The 17,818-nt window shown below is 48.3% G+C and overlaps 3 protein-coding genes across 3 annotated transcripts in view; all 3 read left to right on the forward strand.

Annotated features, from left to right (window-relative positions):
* HOXA3 (homeobox A3) overlaps nucleotides 1-17,818 on the forward strand; it is a 46,855-nt gene that overhangs the window by 7,639 nt on the left and 21,398 nt on the right. Inside the window, exon 2 of the mRNA XM_025379169.1 lies at nucleotides 4,875-4,976. The gene's annotated coding sequence lies outside the window, so the exon portion shown is untranslated. The remainder of the gene's footprint in view (nucleotides 1-4,874; nucleotides 4,977-17,818) is intronic.
* On the forward strand, nucleotides 1,397-3,525 carry HOXA5 (homeobox A5). Its single transcript, XM_025379173.1, has 2 exons — nucleotides 1,397-2,013; nucleotides 2,979-3,525. The coding sequence occupies exons 1-2, from the start codon at nucleotides 1,452-1,454 to the stop codon at nucleotides 3,227-3,229; spliced, it is 813 nt and encodes a 270-aa protein (XP_025234958.1). The 5' UTR covers nucleotides 1,397-1,451; the 3' UTR covers nucleotides 3,230-3,525.
* Nucleotides 14,628-16,883, forward strand: HOXA4 (homeobox A4). Its single transcript, XM_025379171.1, has 2 exons — nucleotides 14,628-15,284; nucleotides 15,831-16,883. The coding sequence occupies exons 1-2, from the start codon at nucleotides 14,669-14,671 to the stop codon at nucleotides 16,175-16,177; spliced, it is 963 nt and encodes a 320-aa protein (XP_025234956.1). The 5' UTR covers nucleotides 14,628-14,668; the 3' UTR covers nucleotides 16,178-16,883.

Genomic DNA, 17,818 nt, shown 5'->3' on the forward strand with positions numbered 1-17,818 from the left:
AACCGTCAGTGGAAAAGAAGCAGCCTCAGCCGAGGCAAGCTAACCTGGGCGCGGGTGGAACATTACAGCCCGGGGAGCCCCTGGGATCCCTCAGGCCCCCGGCTCCGGATTCCCGCTCCCTGCCTCCGATAGCGCCCGCGTCGCCGCCACAGCAGCGTTCAGGACCCAACGAGGGGCCCAGGGCCATGGAAGCCGCCAGAGTCCTGGCTTCCAGACGTGCCAGGGGCGCCTGCAACGCGGGGCCTCCAGCGGGGAGACTCCACTTGCCTCTCAGCTATATTTGTGATTTACTTGAGTCTTTCGGAGCCGTGGAAAATAACTACAGAGATACTAAGCACTGCCACGAAATGCTTCCATTATCGCCCTCATTTTACTCCTGGAGGTCTAAGCAAGACCCCAGTAACCGGCCCCACGGATCCCCAGACCCCAAGCAGCCTCTGTGGCTGCAGGGAGCCTGGGCCCACTCGCTGGGTTCAAGGAGAACCCTCCAACTTGGGGTCCGGCTGGCTCGAGGAACCGGACCCTGTGATGAAGATTTTCCAGGCTGGATACGTAAGCAAATCAAATAGCAAACTAATGACACGAAAACCATATTCACACGAAAGAAAAATCGACTACGGTTATAAAAGTGTATGGAATTTGACCTCGCCTTGCAGAAACATTACACAAAAGCTATCTTTAATAGACGCCTGTCATTTAAGAGCGGCAGGGACACTGTCCCTCATGCGCTCGCAAAAACAGAGCCGTAATTGTAGCTGCTGCTGCTGCGGGCAGGATTTATTTATCCAGTTGGCTAAATGGCTTTCCCCCTTCCCCGAAGGTGATATCTGTATTTTCAAAATTCAGAGCTGCTGGCAGGACGGGCAGAACCGACCCCAACCTCGACACAAAAATAAGAGGGGCTGCAAAACGGGGGAAATAAAGTTGTTGTAAATAAAATGCAAGTCACCACCTTCCCCCAATCCTCTGCATCCTCGCCGGGCGCGCGATCGGCAGCTGACGGCCTAACAATTGGTACATCCTAATGGAACTGCGAGGGAAATGCAATAATTTTGCCATAATGGGCTGTAACCTCAATTCGACCCCGGCCCTTGCAGCCCCCGGTCGGAAACTGGGCGATGCGCCCTGCCTCCAGCGGGTGGCGCTCGAGTCCGACTGAACGGCTGCAACTGGCGGCGGGCACGCGCCCGAGGCGCGCGCGCCACCCCTCTCGCCTCCACCCAACTCCCCCATTAGTGCACGAGTTTACCTCTAGAGGTCATCAGGCAGGATTTACGACTGGACAACAAAAGCACGTGATTCGAAGTCGTACCCCATATTTGGGTGCCTACGTAGGAGGGAACCAAGTACATGTCCCAGTCATTTCCATAATTCATCATAAATTGTGCAAGGGTGCTATAGACGCACAAACGACCGCGAGCCACAAATCAAGCACACATATCAAAAAACAAATGAGCTCTTATTTTGTAAACTCATTTTGCGGTCGCTATCCAAATGGCCCGGACTACCAGTTGCATAATTATGGAGATCATAGTTCCGTGAGCGAGCAATTCAGGGACTCGGCGAGCATGCACTCCGGCAGGTACGGCTACGGCTACAATGGCATGGATCTCAGCGTCGGCCGCTCGGGCTCCGGCCACTTTGGCTCCGGAGAGCGCGCCCGCAGCTACGCGGCCAGCGCCAGCGCGGCGCCCGCCGAGCCCAGGTACAGCCAGCCGGCCACGTCCACGCACTCGCCTCCGCCCGACCCGCTGCCCTGCTCCGCCGTGGCACCCTCGCCCGGCAGCGACAGCCACCACGGCGGGAAAAACTCCCTGAGCAACTCCAGCGGCGCCTCGGCCAACGCCGGCAGCACCCACATCAGCAGCAGAGAGGGGGTTGGCACGGCGTCCGGAGCCGAGGAGGACGCCCCTGCCAGCAGCGAGCAGGCGAGTGCGCAGAGCGAGCCGAGCCCGGCGCCGCCCGCCCAACCCCAGATCTACCCCTGGATGCGCAAGCTGCACATAAGTCATGGTAAAGCCAGCCTTTTTCTAAATCCACGCGACCGCGGGGACGCGGCTCTCGGTCCCCCCTCTCTCCTCTGCCGCCCTCTCCCAGTCTCTCTCCTGGTCTCATTTCTCCCAGCCCTGCGGAGCCTCTCCTTGCCGTTCTCCCTCCTCTGCCTTCCTCCTTCCTCCTCTTCTTTGCAAGCACCCCGCGCTCACAAATAGTGGGGGAAATAGGCGTTCGCTGGGCCAGTTTAGACGTTGAAAGGGGCAGGAAGCAAAATACCCCTCTGGAACCCCACGCCTTGGAAGGCGCTCCCGGGTCAGGCCAGCTGAGCAAGACGCAGAGAGGTAGAGGATGGCAGTAGGAGCCGTGAATCGGGCTTGTCAGGGCGGATAATTTATGAGGGCTACGCTGGGGAAGCAGCGTTACTAATTAGAGCCCCCGAAAAGGGGCTTGAGGGGAAGAATCGAGGCGAGAGCCGGCAGGATTCTGAATTTTGGGAGCAGGAGGGAGAGAGAAGGAAAGGGAAGGGAAGAAAAAGAAAGCAGGCGCCCCAACCCTGCAGGCTGGAAACTGGAGGCGGCTCTCGGGGCTGGAACTTTGAGGCAGGGTGACCCAAAGGCCACTTGGGCGCTCAGGAAAGGGCCTTGCTTCCTGGGTTTCTGTGCGGTGGGCAGCCTGGGAGGGCTGTGCCTCCCGATCGGGGCGCCCGGGGTAGGGCGCAGAGGGCAGGAGAGGGGCCAGGGAACGCCGGAGTCCTCCGGGACACGGCCCCAGCCTCAGATGGGCAGATTGTTCCCAGGATCCAAATCGTATTGTTTTCTCTCTAGAAAGGAAGAGGGAAGGAAATTCGGGAGGGGTGTGCGGGCTGGTAGGGAGAACTTGTTGAGCTTTTCGCCTGGGTTCCCTGCTCAGGACCCAAGCTTGTCCCCCTGGAGGACTTTGGAAGACAGGAGTTGGTGGCTAAACCGCTGACTTTTCTATTGCAGACAACATAGGCGGCCCGGAAGGCAAAAGGGCCCGGACGGCCTACACACGCTACCAGACCCTGGAGCTGGAGAAGGAGTTCCACTTCAACCGTTACCTGACACGCCGAAGAAGGATTGAAATAGCACATGCTCTTTGCCTCTCCGAGAGACAAATTAAAATCTGGTTCCAAAACCGGAGAATGAAGTGGAAAAAAGATAATAAGCTGAAAAGCATGAGCATGGCCGCGGCAGGAGGGGCCTTCCGTCCCTGAGTATCTGAGCGTTTAAAGTACTGAGCAGTATTAGCGGACCCCGCGTAGTGTCAGTACTAAGGTGACTTTCTGAAACTCCCTTGTGTTCCTTCTGTGAAGAAGCCCTGTTCTCTTTGCCCTAATTCATCTTTTAATCATGAGCCTGTTTATTGCCATTATAGCGCCTGTATAAGTAGATCTGCTTTCTGTTCATCTCTTTGTCCTGAATGGCTTTGTCTTGAAAAAAAAAAAAATAGATGTTTTAACTTATTTATATGAAGCAAGCTGTGTTACTTGAAGTAACTATAACAAAAAAAGAGAAAAAAACACACAAAAAGTCCCCCTTCAATCTCGTTTAGTGCCAATGTTGTGTGTTGCACTCAAGTTGTTTAACTGTGCATGTGCGTGGAAGTGTTCCTGTCTCAATAGCTCCAAGCTGTTAAAGATATTTTTATTCAAACTACCTATATTCCTTGTGTAATTAATGCTGTTGTAGAGGTGACTTGATGAGACACAACTTGTTCGACGTGTAGTGAATAGTGACTCTGTGATGAAAACTGTGACTCCAAGCGGTGTGTCCCTGCGTGCCTTTGTAGGACCCTTTGCACGAACTCTGGAAGTGGCTCTTATAAGCGCAGCTTCAGTGATGTATGTTTTTGTGAACAAAGTTACAAATATTGTCCAAGTCTGTCTGTTTTAAGCAAACTGTGATCAGCTTTTTTTTTTTTTTTTTTTTCGTATTTGTTTTTAAGGAAAAAATACTGACTGGAACAAAAAATAAACTTTCTATTGTAAGTTCATTTGGTCTGGTTTGTGCCAAATAGTGAGTGGCTCTGTCTGCTTTTCTGTCTGTCTGTCCAGTCCTGGAAACCGTTGGGTCTGAGGCTACCTGAGCAGATGACCTGTGCAGGGAGACCTCATACCAAGACTGGCCCATCGCTTCCCTAACTCTGACCCATCACAAAGTTCAGGGCAGAAGGTGGAAAAAGCTGTAGGCGGTTCCAAAGCTCCAGGCCACCATGCCCATCTCTGAGGAAACCAAGTTAACTTGCTAGGTACAAAAAAAAGAGAGAAAGAGCAAGAAAAAAGGAGAAAAAGCCCAGGGCTTTGTTAGCCACCCTCAGGCCACACAGATCCTGCCTCTTTCCTAAGGCTGTCCTAGGCCTCCACTTGCTGAAGACGCTGCTCTGTCTGGCTGTGGACCCCAAACCCTCTGCCCTTAACCCATCCCAGCACCCCTTCCCCACTCTTCATCCTGGACCCAGTTGGCTTCTTTTGCTACTATTAATTTGCTACAAATGGAAGGTACTTACCCCATCCTAGCTCGATTGGGAAACTCCTCAGAGCAGCTAAAGCGCAACTAGAGATTTGCACATTTACCGACTGCTTACACTGATGCCGTCTTTCCTTTTAAAAGTTATAAAACAGTAAACTTTATAAGCCCCAGTTCCGGCTATATGACATTTGGGTGCCAAATGAATAGGGTTTTGTCTATGAATTAGATCGTAAAATCATCCATAGCACAGACAGATCGGCTCACTGGCTATAAAACGTCACGTGGGGCCATTAAAGTAAGTTTTATGGTTTTGGGGAGTTGACATCCAACATTATATACCACATAACATATAATCTCACTAACGCTGGACTCCATTTGACTCTTTTGCAGGCTACGTGTGCCGCCTGGCCATTCAAACTGTCAATTTTAGGTCCAGAAGTGTCCAAACCACAAGTTCTCAAAACTCTGAAAAATGGCTCCCTCCGAGTTAAGGTAAGCTCGCCTCCTGAGCGCTTTCAAGTTTATTTGTACTTTGGAAACTTTCTCTCTCTCTCTGTCTCTCTCTCTCTCTCTGGTTCAATAGCTCTGAGGCTGCCTCTGAATTCGAAAAGGCAGAGCAAACTTTCCCTCTGCCCAAAAGAGCAGCGCCAGGAACCAGCTCTGCGGAGGCAGCAGGGTGAGCAGCGCCTGTGGCCGCGCCGCATCCCCAGGCCTAACTTTAATTGCTGCACAACCGCGGATGTTAATGACTTCCGCTGCTACCGCCGGCGTGCAAAAAGATGATTTTTTGTGTGTGCGAATGGGCCTGTGTGTGGGAACCTGGCAAGGCCGCATCCCCAGTCCCCCGCGCAATTGCTGGCCCGGCCGGGGCCGGCTCCTGGGGGTCGCGGAGCCCTGGGGTGGGGGCTGGGAGACAGGGGGGCGCCGGCCGCGGGCGCCGAGGCCGCGCTGCGCTCAGGAGTTTGAAAGAAAGGCCCGGGCAGGGCCGAGGCCGACTCTGGCGGGATTCCTTACGGGGCTGTGGCAATATGTCTTCGCGGGCCGGGGTCATCTGGCAGGGCTGAATTGAGGCAGCGGCCTTCGGGGCTGGGTTTCAGGCTAGCTCGCGAGAGCAGGAGGGTGGCAGAGGCCGGCGAGGCGGGGGCTGCACCTCCAGCCTGGGCTCCCGGGTTGCAAGGTGGATCCTGGGCTGCTAGCGCCCACTGGACCCTGAGGACCAAGGGTCCCCACCCTGGTGTGTGAGGGTGCTCAGCACCCCCTCCCCCGCACCCGGGACCAGGCCCTGAACCCTGTTAGCCTGCACGTTCTTTTTATTTCGGTGGGACTGTTCTCACCCGCCTGTGAGTCTGAAGCAATAAACTTTATGGCCGGATTTAACTTTAGTCTTTGAATCCCCAGGCTAATTGAAAGGGGTTAAAGCGCTTTCTTTTCTTCCGCTTTGCCTTTCTTCTCCCTCACTTCTTTCCTTTTCCTCTCCTTCTTTGTAGAATTAAAAACATCTAGGCACAGGACCCTCAGAAGGCACCTTAGGCGGCCCCCTAGATAACATTAAGATTGGAGAAATTCACTCCCCCTCAACATGCAGGCGAATTCTCTGTTCCAAACTGTGCTCTAAAGTTTTGGGGGGAAATTGAGGTGTCTTCAATGCCCAACTTAAAAGTCCCCAGAGCCATTAGGTTGTTTTTCCTGACACATCATAAACGGTAGTTTAGGGAAGAAATTGGTCCTTTGTCAGTAGGAGATTTCCGCCTTTCTTTTGTTAGCTGCTCTTTCTGTTTGATCCCAGGAAATTTACATAATCTATGATTTCCAGAACAATCTCCAAAATTGCACCAATGGGTGAAGTAAGGTGAAATACGTTTATCCTGGGTACAATTCCATATTGGCCCCAGTCACCCCTTCTGGCCCCAACCCCCCATATTCTTCAATGGCAAAACCCAAGCCCAGTGCCTGGGGACTGTGGCCTGTCCCGGGATCTTTTTCTGGATGGGTACCCACAAGGGACCCAGTAGATTTCCCTCAATCCTATTTTAGGAATTAAGCCAAATTCTCCTACTGCATTCAGAAATGAAACAAAAAATAGGATCTGCTTTTCTCCTTAGGAGCTGGGCAGTTTTCAGCAAGTATTAATTGGCAAAGATACCTATTAAGTGCTTAAAGTGAAAAAACTGAAAGTATAGATTTGGAATTTCAATAAACTTTATTGTGCAGAGGCCACCTACACTCAACATAAGTCCAACAGATGTCCCCAAAGTCAGAGGTCCAGAAAGCAAAACCTAGAAAGTTTTTTTTTGAAAAATAGAAACCCTCCCACAAGTGCTACTTCTCATGAACAGTGGCAAGGTGAAGAATCCTGAAGTAATTGTATGTAACCTATTAAAGTAAACATTGGTACTTCAGCAGTCGAGAAGATGTGTCCACATCTTAGTGGGAACAAGGATATAAACTCTATATGGGTATGGGTTCTCTTTTATAATGTTATGTGTCTGTGAGAATACTGGATTCCTTTTTTTGCTGCTCTGAATTGTAGGCTCCTTATTGAAAATATTGGGTTAGGGTTCCATTTTAGTTACTCATTTGGTGATCTTGCTTGAGTGATTTCTTGGTGATTGAAATTAGAAAAAAAAAAAAGTGACAGGGATTCTGCCAGTTTAGTTTGAGTAACTTACACAGAAAATATCCACACTACTTCATGGCCATATTCCACCTTGGGGTGTGGGAATGAGCAGAAAGCCTGTTGAAGTCATATCCAGCACCACAGAACATAGAGAATCTTTCCAAGGAATGAGAAAAATTACAGGCTGTAAATATTGTCAGCTTGCTTATTTCTGTCTGTTTTAATCTTCACAAAACTTAAGTAGAATTTAAGAGAGCAGGCAAACCCACATGGCCACATGGAATTAAATGACTTTAAAAATACATCATGCAGTCAGACCTATACGTTATTGGAGGATTTTTTTTCTTTCTTCCTATTTTCATAGAAAGCATAATAAAGAGGATGGCTGGTTTTCTGCTCATTCTGTAGATAAGTTATTTCTTTTGTGGATTCTTTTGGGTTGTTCTTGCAGAGGAACTTTCTAAGAAAAAATATGTCTGTCACTGAGGGCTTTATGAAGACATCCAGCCTCAGCCAGTGGCAGAAGTGCGTGTGTGTGCTCCTCCTCAGCGGCAATGTGCGGGGGCTCGTTTGTTCCCACAAGCTGAAGAGACAATATTTCTGAACTATAAATACAACAGGAAGCTTCTGGTCACACTTACTTAGGGGTTTGTTAGGGTTTCCATGGTCTAATTTCACAACATTATGCCAAGATTCCTTTTCTCCTGCTCTTTCCCCTGCTTCATTGTTGGCGGCTCTGGGAGAGCAAGACAGAATTTCCTACCAAAAATAGAGTCCTGTTCATTTGCTGAGATTCTGAGAGGACTATATTGAAATAATTAGTGAGTGGAAAGCAAATCACATCTTAAAAGATGGGCAATTAAGGAGGAAAACAATCTTTTTAGCTTAAAAGATGCCCTTCTCAGCCTCTCCCCTGACTTGGCTGGGGGTCTGTCCATGGCTTGCCCACCATGGAGAGTGCAGAGCATTGTGGGCTCCATCCCTTTGGTTTCTAAGGAGGAATTTCCTTCTAGTCAATGGCAAAACTATAAACGGGGCTCCCAGGCAGGGCTGAGGGGGTCAGCCTAAGCTCCCACCCACATAGCGGAGGGGATCCACAGCCCCAGCCATTCTAAGCCCCAGAACTTGAAGGTCTGCCCAGGTTTGTTTTGTTTGGTGTTGTTCACAATAAATTTGTTCTTCTCCCACCAGATCCCCTCCCCACAAGCCAGTCTTTTCAATAATAATATTTGTTATGAAGGTTATTAGATAATTATTGCGATTTTGTGAAGCAGCCCTTGCTGGAGGTGAAGTCTGTCATCGCCTAACAAATGACGCCCGCGCAGTTCACTGCCGGGTTAAGTAAATGCAGAGAAGATAAATCTGCACACCCTAGGAATCGCCAGCAGAGCACGCTTTAGTACAAGTTCACAGTCAACTCACCCGCCTGGGCCAGCTCTCCCAACAATTAGGGCTGCGTCTTTAGTTTTAAATAAAGGGAAAAAGTGTCTCCACCTCCCAGTGCTTGCTTTCCCCCATCTTCTCTTTTCTTTCACTTTTTGCAAGGTTCTCCCATTCTGCTCCAAATTTTCCTCGTAAAATAGAATCACGAGGGATTTCAAGTTAATCTAGTACCTAGTTGCTGACAAAGGGGTCGTAGGCTGATTTAACAAAAAGTCCAGTCACAAACACTGAGGAAAAATATCCATTTCACCCTCCAATTTCAAATGGCAGTGGCAGAAGCAGGGTGTCCTGAGATGCTAGGGGGGCCCCTTCCCCCTGAAAGAAGAGGCTCAGCTTTGTGTATCTTTGTGGTTAGTGTGTTACAACTGCAGGTCAAAAAGTTGAGGGTCAAAAGTTTACATTGTGCAGTGCTCTTAGTCATCTGCCCAGACAGAGTTTGATGTCAATGTTAGAGCTGTGATCTTGACTATCAGCACAAAAGATAAAATGGCTCGGAGTGACGCGTGTATCACAGTATGGACTCCAGGTGAACCCTAGTGGTTGAATGACCTCAATTACGGAGGAAAGGATAGAAAATTCCTCTTTTCAAGAGTAATACATGCTGTATTTCATCTTGAATTATCGCTCCTGTTCTGAGGGAATAGCAGCAGGTAAATAGGCATAGATTACTGAAACACCAACACCTTAGGTGTTGGAGAACCAGGAGTCTGTGGGTTTGTCACAAAATAAAAATGCTAAAAACTCATCTATGGAGCTTTAAAAACTAATGTCGCAAGTTTCCAATATTTCATTATGCCTTCAAAGGCAACAGAATGGTGCAGGAAACCTCCTTTATTTGAAAAGAGGGATTTTGATTGGCCAGTTTTTTGTCTTTTTAGTACATATCATGACCCCTAAAGTGTGTAAGAACAAATGCAAACACAGGCACTTCTTGCAAAATGTAATCTTTGCAGTTTTCAAACATAGAATATGCTTTTTGTGAAACTACAGTCCGCTGAATGCAAAGCATTCTGAGATCTGAGAAGGGGAAGGAAGGAAGTGGACACCCTCCTGAAAGACACAGAATTCTCCCTTCACCCCTTCCACCAGCACTACCAGTGACAAAATGCTTATTGGTGCCATGAAAATGTTCCTGTTTGGAAATTTTTGTTGTTTATTATTAAACCACAATTGAATGTAAGAGAAGTACTACAAGCTATAAGTGAATAACTAGACTGTAGGGAATGCAGAAAGGTGAAATCCACAAATACCAGGCCACTGTGTAAGACAACCAGGACAGAATAGAATATTTTCTATTCTTCAGAATGTACTTTTTAATAATACACGTGGAATTGAAGAAAAAGTCAAGGAGAAGAGAAAGCAATCTAAGCAGAAGGGTAGGAGAGCAGAAAAGAAAGGGAATAGTGTATTAAGGAAGCCGACTGGAACCATGCCTCATGTGTGAGTTGCAACTGAAGAGCTAAACAATATTTTATTTTTCATGCATCTAGAATGGCTTTAAGTGTTGGTGCTATAATAATCTATTTTCCAGAGGACATATTTCTCTTTTGTATGAATTGACCTTCAAGGGATCAGTATAGGAAAACAGAGAAGAGAAAGGTGAAATATTTTCCCTACGTTTTTCTTTTTTAACTTTGGAGATAATTCAACTACTCAGAATGTAGACTCTTGAAGGAATGTTTAAGATCATCCTAATATATCTTGGTTGATTGGATTTAACAGTGCCAGGTATGTTCAGTTTTAAAATAAATATTTCCCAAACACTGCCTTCATGGAAGTAATCAGGGTGCTTCTGTGCAACGTGTAAAGTTTTCACTCTGGCCAAGAGCTTGAAGCCAAATGGGGGTCTGCCAGATGAAACAGAAGAAAGGAAACAACTGTGGTGATTGCTGTTGCAGCAGTGAACATTTCACCACATTTGGGCTAGTGAAATGAAGAAAACTGAAACCCCTCGATAAGTCAACAAGACAATTATGTGTCTCTTTGGGAAAAACCTTTTTATTGTGTTTTTTGTTAAAAACGTGACACACCTTAGAAACATGTCAACTTCAAAAACCACAGATATCTCGCCGGGCGCGGTGGCTCAAGCCTGTAATCCCAACACTTTGGGAGGCCGAGATGGGCGGATCACAAGGTCAGGAGATCGAGACCATCCTGGCTAAAACGGTGAAACCCCGTCTCTACTAAAAAATACAAAAAACTAGCCGGGTGAGGCGGCGGGGGCCTGTAGTCCCAGCTACTCGGGAGGCTGAGGCAGGAGAATGGCCTGAACCCGGAAGGCGGAGCTTGCAGTGAGCTGAGATCCGGCCACTGCACTCCAGCCTGGGGAACAGAGCAAGACTCTGTCTCAAAAAAACAAAACAAAACAAAACAAAACAAACAACAACAACAAAAAACCATAGATATCTCTTAGTTAGTCTTCAAAGTAAAAGAAAAGGGTACTCGCAGAAGTTATTGCTTTTAGAGTGCTTGCTTCTTTATTTGGAGGATTTTGAACCTCAGGCCTCTCAAACAATCCAAGTTAAAATTCATGTGTAATCCCAATATGAATATCAGTCCTCATCCCTGGGTTGTGTGCATTATTTTAAACTACTACAAGAAAATTACCCCCAAACTATTAATTGGTCAAATGGCTGGTAAAGTGTTGTTCCTCTCAAATCTTGTGTCTAGTGTAGGTGTGGGGGGAAGCCTTCAAATGCCACCATCAGGCGTTTTGAAATTCTGCCACTCCACTGTTCAGCTCCAGAAACACGCATCAGATAGAGAACAGTCTGGGGACTCTCGCTCTAAAGAACAAAGGACAAATACAGTCAATACATTCCATAACGTTTACATTTCCTTTGGCTTTTCCCCTTGGTTTTTCCTGAGAAGGAGTGACCTGGGCAAAGCACCCTGCTCGCTAAAAGACACTGTATAGACCTTTTACAAGCGCAAAGTCCAAGGCCGAGGTGAACTTCAGGTCAGTGCGTCTAACAAATATGAAAATGTCGGCTGGTGAAGGGCGCGCCTTGTGATTTAACAAAGACTGTCAATGTGTAAGATTAATAAGAAACAAAATGCACACGGTGTCACTGTTCGGTCACTTTGAAACTTGGGACAGGATTGCATTCAAGAGAGAGAAGGCTGTTACAAATATATTCAAAATGATTCAAATCAGATTCAAACCAAGCTGCAAAACATTGCCTCCCTCTCACCCTCCCTCTCCCTCCAACTCCCTTCACTCTTCTCCATCTGGGATTTGAGGACATGACGAAAAGTTATTTCACCTAATGGGATTTTAAGAAAGGTTTTGTTGGGAATATGTTACCCCTGCACGTGGAAATGAGCAAATGTGCTCACCAGTTTCCTAAGGAAAGGATAACGCTTCCACCCCGCTTGGGACTGGAGCCAGTTGGTGTGCGAGGATTTGCATGCTCCCTCTCTGCTACATTTCAGGGCATCCCATCTTTTCTCAGGCGAGATGCTGCTGGTAAACTTCAGTTTGTTTATTAATTGAGTTAGTTTCTTCCTGGCTTTACTTTGGTGTCTTGGATATTGTGTAAAGGCAAGAGGTATTTTAAAAAATGTTTTTCAAAAGATTATTTGATTCGATGGAATGATGCTACAGTTTGCAAAGGGAGATTGAGGAAGGTTCAGAAAAGGTACTGCGATTGTTTATTACAGCCATAAATCTTGCAGTAAAATGTCAAAATGTCGGTGTGTGAGATAACACTTGGTGGTCCTGGCTCCGTTTGTGTTTATGATACGAACCACAAAGACAAGTTACAGGCCTTGAGGGATTCTGTGTAAGGCCATCTTCCTAAAGTAATAGAAGCACACAAAACACAGGCACAGCTAACTCGTTTGGGTTAACCATATACAAAACAGTGCTTATGTCTCATTAATACTTAAAAATAGAAACTTGGTACAAGGTTCTGAGGCTAAACAACAGAATTTTTGTGTTTTAGTGTCTGTAAATATTAAACAGATATGGTTAAGACCTTGGTACTCAAGGTTGATGAAATGAGGAGGGAAGATTTCCTTGTCATGCTTTTTGTCCCCCTGAAACTTATAGGGTTCAGATTTGTAATACATATAACTATATATTATTTATATTACATTGTATACAACCTATGTATATATTATTTTTTCTTGCTAGGGAGAGATATTGGTTCAGGTAGATGTATCACAGGCTGAATTTTTCCTCCAGTCTAGAGAGGATGGCTAAAGATTACACTCAGTGTTGATTTCTGTCTGTGGCTCAGATTTCATTAAAAACAAATTTTCAGGGTGCCTCATGTGAATGGACAGCACTCTTCACACACACATACACCTAATATGGAAAATCTCTTTGTACCACTTCAGGGTGATTCCAGTTAGAAAGCTAATATGATCCCCTTTTTAACCTCTTTTCCTAAATTAGTTTAAAGATTAGTCCCATATAATAGGCTTTATGTGGCTAAGCATTAAATGACTATCCATCAAATGGATATATTCCAGCATTTAGTAACTCCTATGAGTAACCAATATGAATGAAGATAGAATTGACATTCCTTTTGAAGTGTCTCCAGGCTTAGGAAATAATTTTCCTTGTCTGCGTTCCAGACTCAGTTGTGAGAAGGTTGTTTATACTGCTCTTTGAAAAATCAACTAAGGTGCACCAGCTGAAAAATCCTTGTTTTTGCATGCCAATATGAAAATATTTTTAGAATGGTGACTATGCTAGTTTGCACTGCTTTAATCTAGGCAGAAAAATAGAGGATCTAGATATGTCTCTTACTCAGAAAAGAAAGGGAGAAAGTACACAGTACAAATAAGGCATAAGTATTTACTTCAAAGATCAACATTAGGTGGAATAAGTAATTTATTTGTTAATAATGGCGTAATTAGTGTACCCATCAAATTTCAATTACCAAATGGCAGGCAACAGTCTCCTCTCCCTCCTTTCCGGAGCTTCTGATATCGTTAATACGCTAATTTTCAGCAATTAAGAAATTATAGACTGTCCTGTAAATATAACTCTAGTCTCAGATACTGCCTGAGAAAGCAGGATCTAAAAGAGAAAACTTGAAATTCTTAGCTGGAAAAGACCCATCAGCAATCAGACCGGCAAGGCGTTTATTCTACCCTTAGCTTGTTTTTGTTTGGGGATTGTTCTGAAATAGGAAGTTATTGTTTTCAAAGCTCGGTTCTGTGGAGGTATTGCTTCTATCCATTCCCATCCTTGGGCCACCTTCTCTCTCACAATCGCACCTTGCAATCGCGGGCATATTTAGCTCTCACATCGACAACCCCATCAAATTAGATGCTATTACGAAGGTTCCAATTTTTCTTAGGAAAACGCGAAACAGATTGTCTCTGAAAGAAGGAAAAAATGAAAAGCGTCCATCCAGTTATAATGGAATGGCCTCGCTTTACATCCTTGAGTCGATTTCTCTTAGCTGCCCACCCACCCTTTGCAGCTTCTGCCAAGCTTCTCAAAACAAGGGCTCTCAGGCCGACACGCAAGGAGCAGGGTGTGGGGAAGGGGGATCTGCGGTTGGGAGAATGTGTCTGGTGGCCTCTCAGGGGCGTACATAAAAGCCAGGATGCCCCTTGGTCCCAACGCCCTCCTTTCCCCCGTTAGCCTAGAACCCCTGAAGGACGCGAAGCCTGACTGGGTTGCGCCCGAGGTCAGCGCTGAGTCGCGGCTGCCAGACTGCCCGAGGCCTAAGCCAGCAGTAGGGCAAGCAGAGGGCTCCCAAGAGGACCTACAGCCTGACAGGGCCCGAATTCCCAGGGAGAACCAAAGTTGGGGGGCTGCGGTCCAAAGCTCCTGCTCCCTCCCCCAGCCCAGGGACAGGACAGCAGCATCCATCACGCACCCGCGCGTTTCCTGATCCGGGTCCGCGCGCGCGGTGCGCCCATTGGTGGGGGCGCTGCACGTGGGGCACGGGGCGGGGCGCGCGCTGGGCTGGGGAGGAGCGGCTCGAACTTTGGTGGCGGCGTCTGCGGGAGGGGGAAGGGTGGGCACTTGACAGCGGGGGGAGGGGAAGGGCGCTGAGGAAAGGGGGATGGGAAGCGAGGCAGGAGGGGGAGGGGCCTCGGCGAGCCCAGAAAAAACGACAACGCGAGAAAAATTAGTATTTTTGCACTTCACAAATTAATGACCATGAGCTCGTTTTTGATAAACTCCAACTACATCGAGCCCAAGTTCCCTCCCTTTGAGGAGTACGCGCAGCACAGCGGCCCGGGCGGCGAAGACGGCGGCCCGGGCGGGGGCCCCGGCTACCAGCAGCCCCCGGCGCCCCCGACCCAGCACCTGCCGCCGCAGCAGCCCCAGCTCCCTCACGCGGGCGGCGGCCGAGAGCCCCCTGCCTCCTACTACGCGCCGCGGACCGCCCGCGAGCCCGCCTACCCTGCCGCCGCGCTGTACCCCTCGCACGGGGCCGCGGACACCGCCTACCCCTATGGCTACCGCGGCGGCGCGAGCCCCGGGCGGCCGCCCCAGCCCGAGCAGCCCCTGGCGCACGCCAAGGGCCCGGCGCACGGCCTGCATGCGAGCCACGTCCTGCAGCCCCAGCCGCCGCCGCCCCTGCAGCCTCGCGCGGTGCCCCCAGCGGCCCCGCGGCGCTGCGAGGCGGCCCCCGCCACCCCAGGCGTCCCGGCGGGGGGCAGCGCCCCCGCGTGCCCGCTGCTCTTGGCCGACAAGAGCCCGCTGGGCCTGAAGGGCAAGGAGCCCGTAGTGTACCCCTGGATGAAGAAGATCCATGTCAGCGCCGGTACGTGGCGCCGCTGGGGAGGCGCGGGAGGTGGGCCGGGGCTGGGCCTGGGTTCGAGGGACGGGGTCAGGAGGGAGAAGCTCAGGGGAAGGGGTCCTCGGGAGGGGAGCCCCCGTCTGGCCCGGGCTGCGGTGAGATGTGGGTATGTGTGTGCCAGCTAGCCGCCTGATCCCAACGTGAGAACCCTTTTGTACCCAGGGTCCCTTTATCAGGAGATTTACGAGACGCCAAACTGTTAGGGCAGTAATTATAGCCCCCATAAATTTAATTGCCCTGGCAGAGGCTTCAGGCCATGTGTCTTTGAAGCTTTTCTTCAGCCCCAATGCCCAGCACCATTCTTTATGGCTCTCGGGTGTTTCCCGTTGTCAATAGCCTGTGAAACATTTTCTTTGCCGTTTTATGTATCTTGCGTGAACTTGGTGTCAGGTTATTATATAATGATGATGTCCAATTGCTCTTCCCCACCCCACCTTCTCTCTCCTCCTCCTTTCTCTCTCTTCCGCTCCCTCCTCCTTGGCCTTCTCTTTCGGGGTTCTGGGTTTTCAGTCAACCCCAGTTATAACGGAGGGGAGCCTAAGCGCTCTCGAACCGCCTACACCCGGCAGCAGGTTTTGGAGCTGGAGAAGGAGTTCCACTTCAATCGCTACCTGACCCGGCGGCGCCGCATCGAGATCGCCCACACGCTCTGCTTGTCCGAGCGCCAGGTCAAGATCTGGTTTCAGAACCGGAGGATGAAGTGGAAGAAAGACCACAAACTGCCCAACACCAAGATGCGATCCTCCAATTCGGCCTCGGCCTCTGCCGGCCCACCAGGGAAAGCACAAACTGAGAGCCCGCACCTCCATCCCCACCCCCACCCGAGCACCTCCACACAGGTTCCCTCCTCCATATAATCTTCTGGAGACCTTGACCAGTTTCTATCCCTTACTTGCTTTTCTCTTCTCTTCTCTTGCTCCTTTCCTCATCCACCCCTCCCCATCCGGACCATAATAGACACCAAAACAAACCCAAATTGGTGAAAAGGATAACCAAAAAGAAGACATTATCCGGGTAAGAGTGTGTGCTGGTTGCCACCCAAGAGAGGACAGTTGTCCAGGATGCTGGTTGGTGGAACAACCTGCTGGCCTGAAACAAGGCTGCCAGGTGTGGATACCTGAGAAGGACTACTTGGTATCAAATACTTTTGAGATGGCTACAGTCAGCTAGCTGGACAGCCCATGCTGACTGGGGACGTATACTTGCATCTTTGTTGAAAGCAGAAGAAAACAGACTCTTTCCCCACCTTCCTTACCTCCTCCTCCCCCATTAAGGCAGCTCATCCAAGCTTGTATTGAACTGAATAAATGAGTAGACACTGTGGACCTCACAAGATTATTTAATTCTTAAATGTGTAGACCTTGATGGTAGGTGTGACATGTTAGTTTTCCTTACTTGCATTTATTTAAGATACTGTTACAGAGATACTGTTGTCCCGTTCTGGGACACAGTCTTTGGGGAGAGGGGAGTGCATTTAGACTTATGTGGAACTGTACAAATTGTGATGTGGCTATATAGAAAGCCATGTGCTAAGAATAAACTCCATTTAAAAAACATTAAAAATCTAAGATTCATGTGTTTTCTAAGCTTTTCATTAAGAAAACAAAAGTCCTCTGGATTGAGATACTTGACCTTTCATGTAAAAACCTTGTAGATAGCTTGAGCTGTATTCACTTGGATTCTGACGGCTCACATAATTTGTGTGTGAGAGTGTGTGTATGTATGCTCAACTTGAGCTGAACTCTTGTCAAGCTTGGCCTACTGTGGAAAAGTTCCAAAGAGCAGGAAGGCTCTTGAGCTCTGAGAGGGCTCCTCTTCTTCCCAAACTTGGCCAGTCTTTCAGGCTTCAAGTCTCTGTAAGGCATAGAAACGTGTCCTTCCCTGCAATGAAAGTTGAAACCGTGCAGTGCTGTGGGCCCAGGAGTTTCTGCAGCTGTTCTACACACTGAACTCTGAGCACACTTGGAAAGAAGTGGTCTCTTTGGTATTTATTGCACCTTCACACTTAATTTGCCTGTTTCCCTGGAGATAAAAAATAGTTCGTGCAAAGGGTTGAGATTACTTTTTGTTTCTTGGCTGTTCTTAAGGTCCTCTTCACTAACTACAGACTAGGAATTTTTGTTTGTTTGCTTGGTTGTTTCTCTTTTTTGAAGAAGGAGCTTTCAAATAAACTGAATTTTACAAGGACACTCTCCAAAGTTTCTCCTGAGGAAAGAAAAGCATAATATACCTCCAAAGTTCACCCCATGCAAAGTAGACCTGGGAGAGTTTACTGCTGGAAAATAGCAAAACTCTGAATTAGGGTCACTTTCCTCAAATGCTTTGTGATTTTTCTGCTCGATTCCAGAGATCTAGATCCAAAAGGCTGAAAATCAAAACCCACTTCTCAATCTCTATAACCCTAGTATTTGTTTACTGATTTAGATTTGGTGCTTACTGCAGGGAGTCCCCTACAATAAGACAGCAAAAACCAGTGCGCACTAGCCCCAGAATATTAG

Source organism: Theropithecus gelada, chromosome 3, assembly GCF_003255815.1.
Source record: "Theropithecus gelada isolate Dixy chromosome 3, Tgel_1.0, whole genome shotgun sequence".
Lineage (NCBI taxonomy): Eukaryota > Metazoa > Chordata > Mammalia > Primates > Cercopithecidae > Theropithecus > Theropithecus gelada.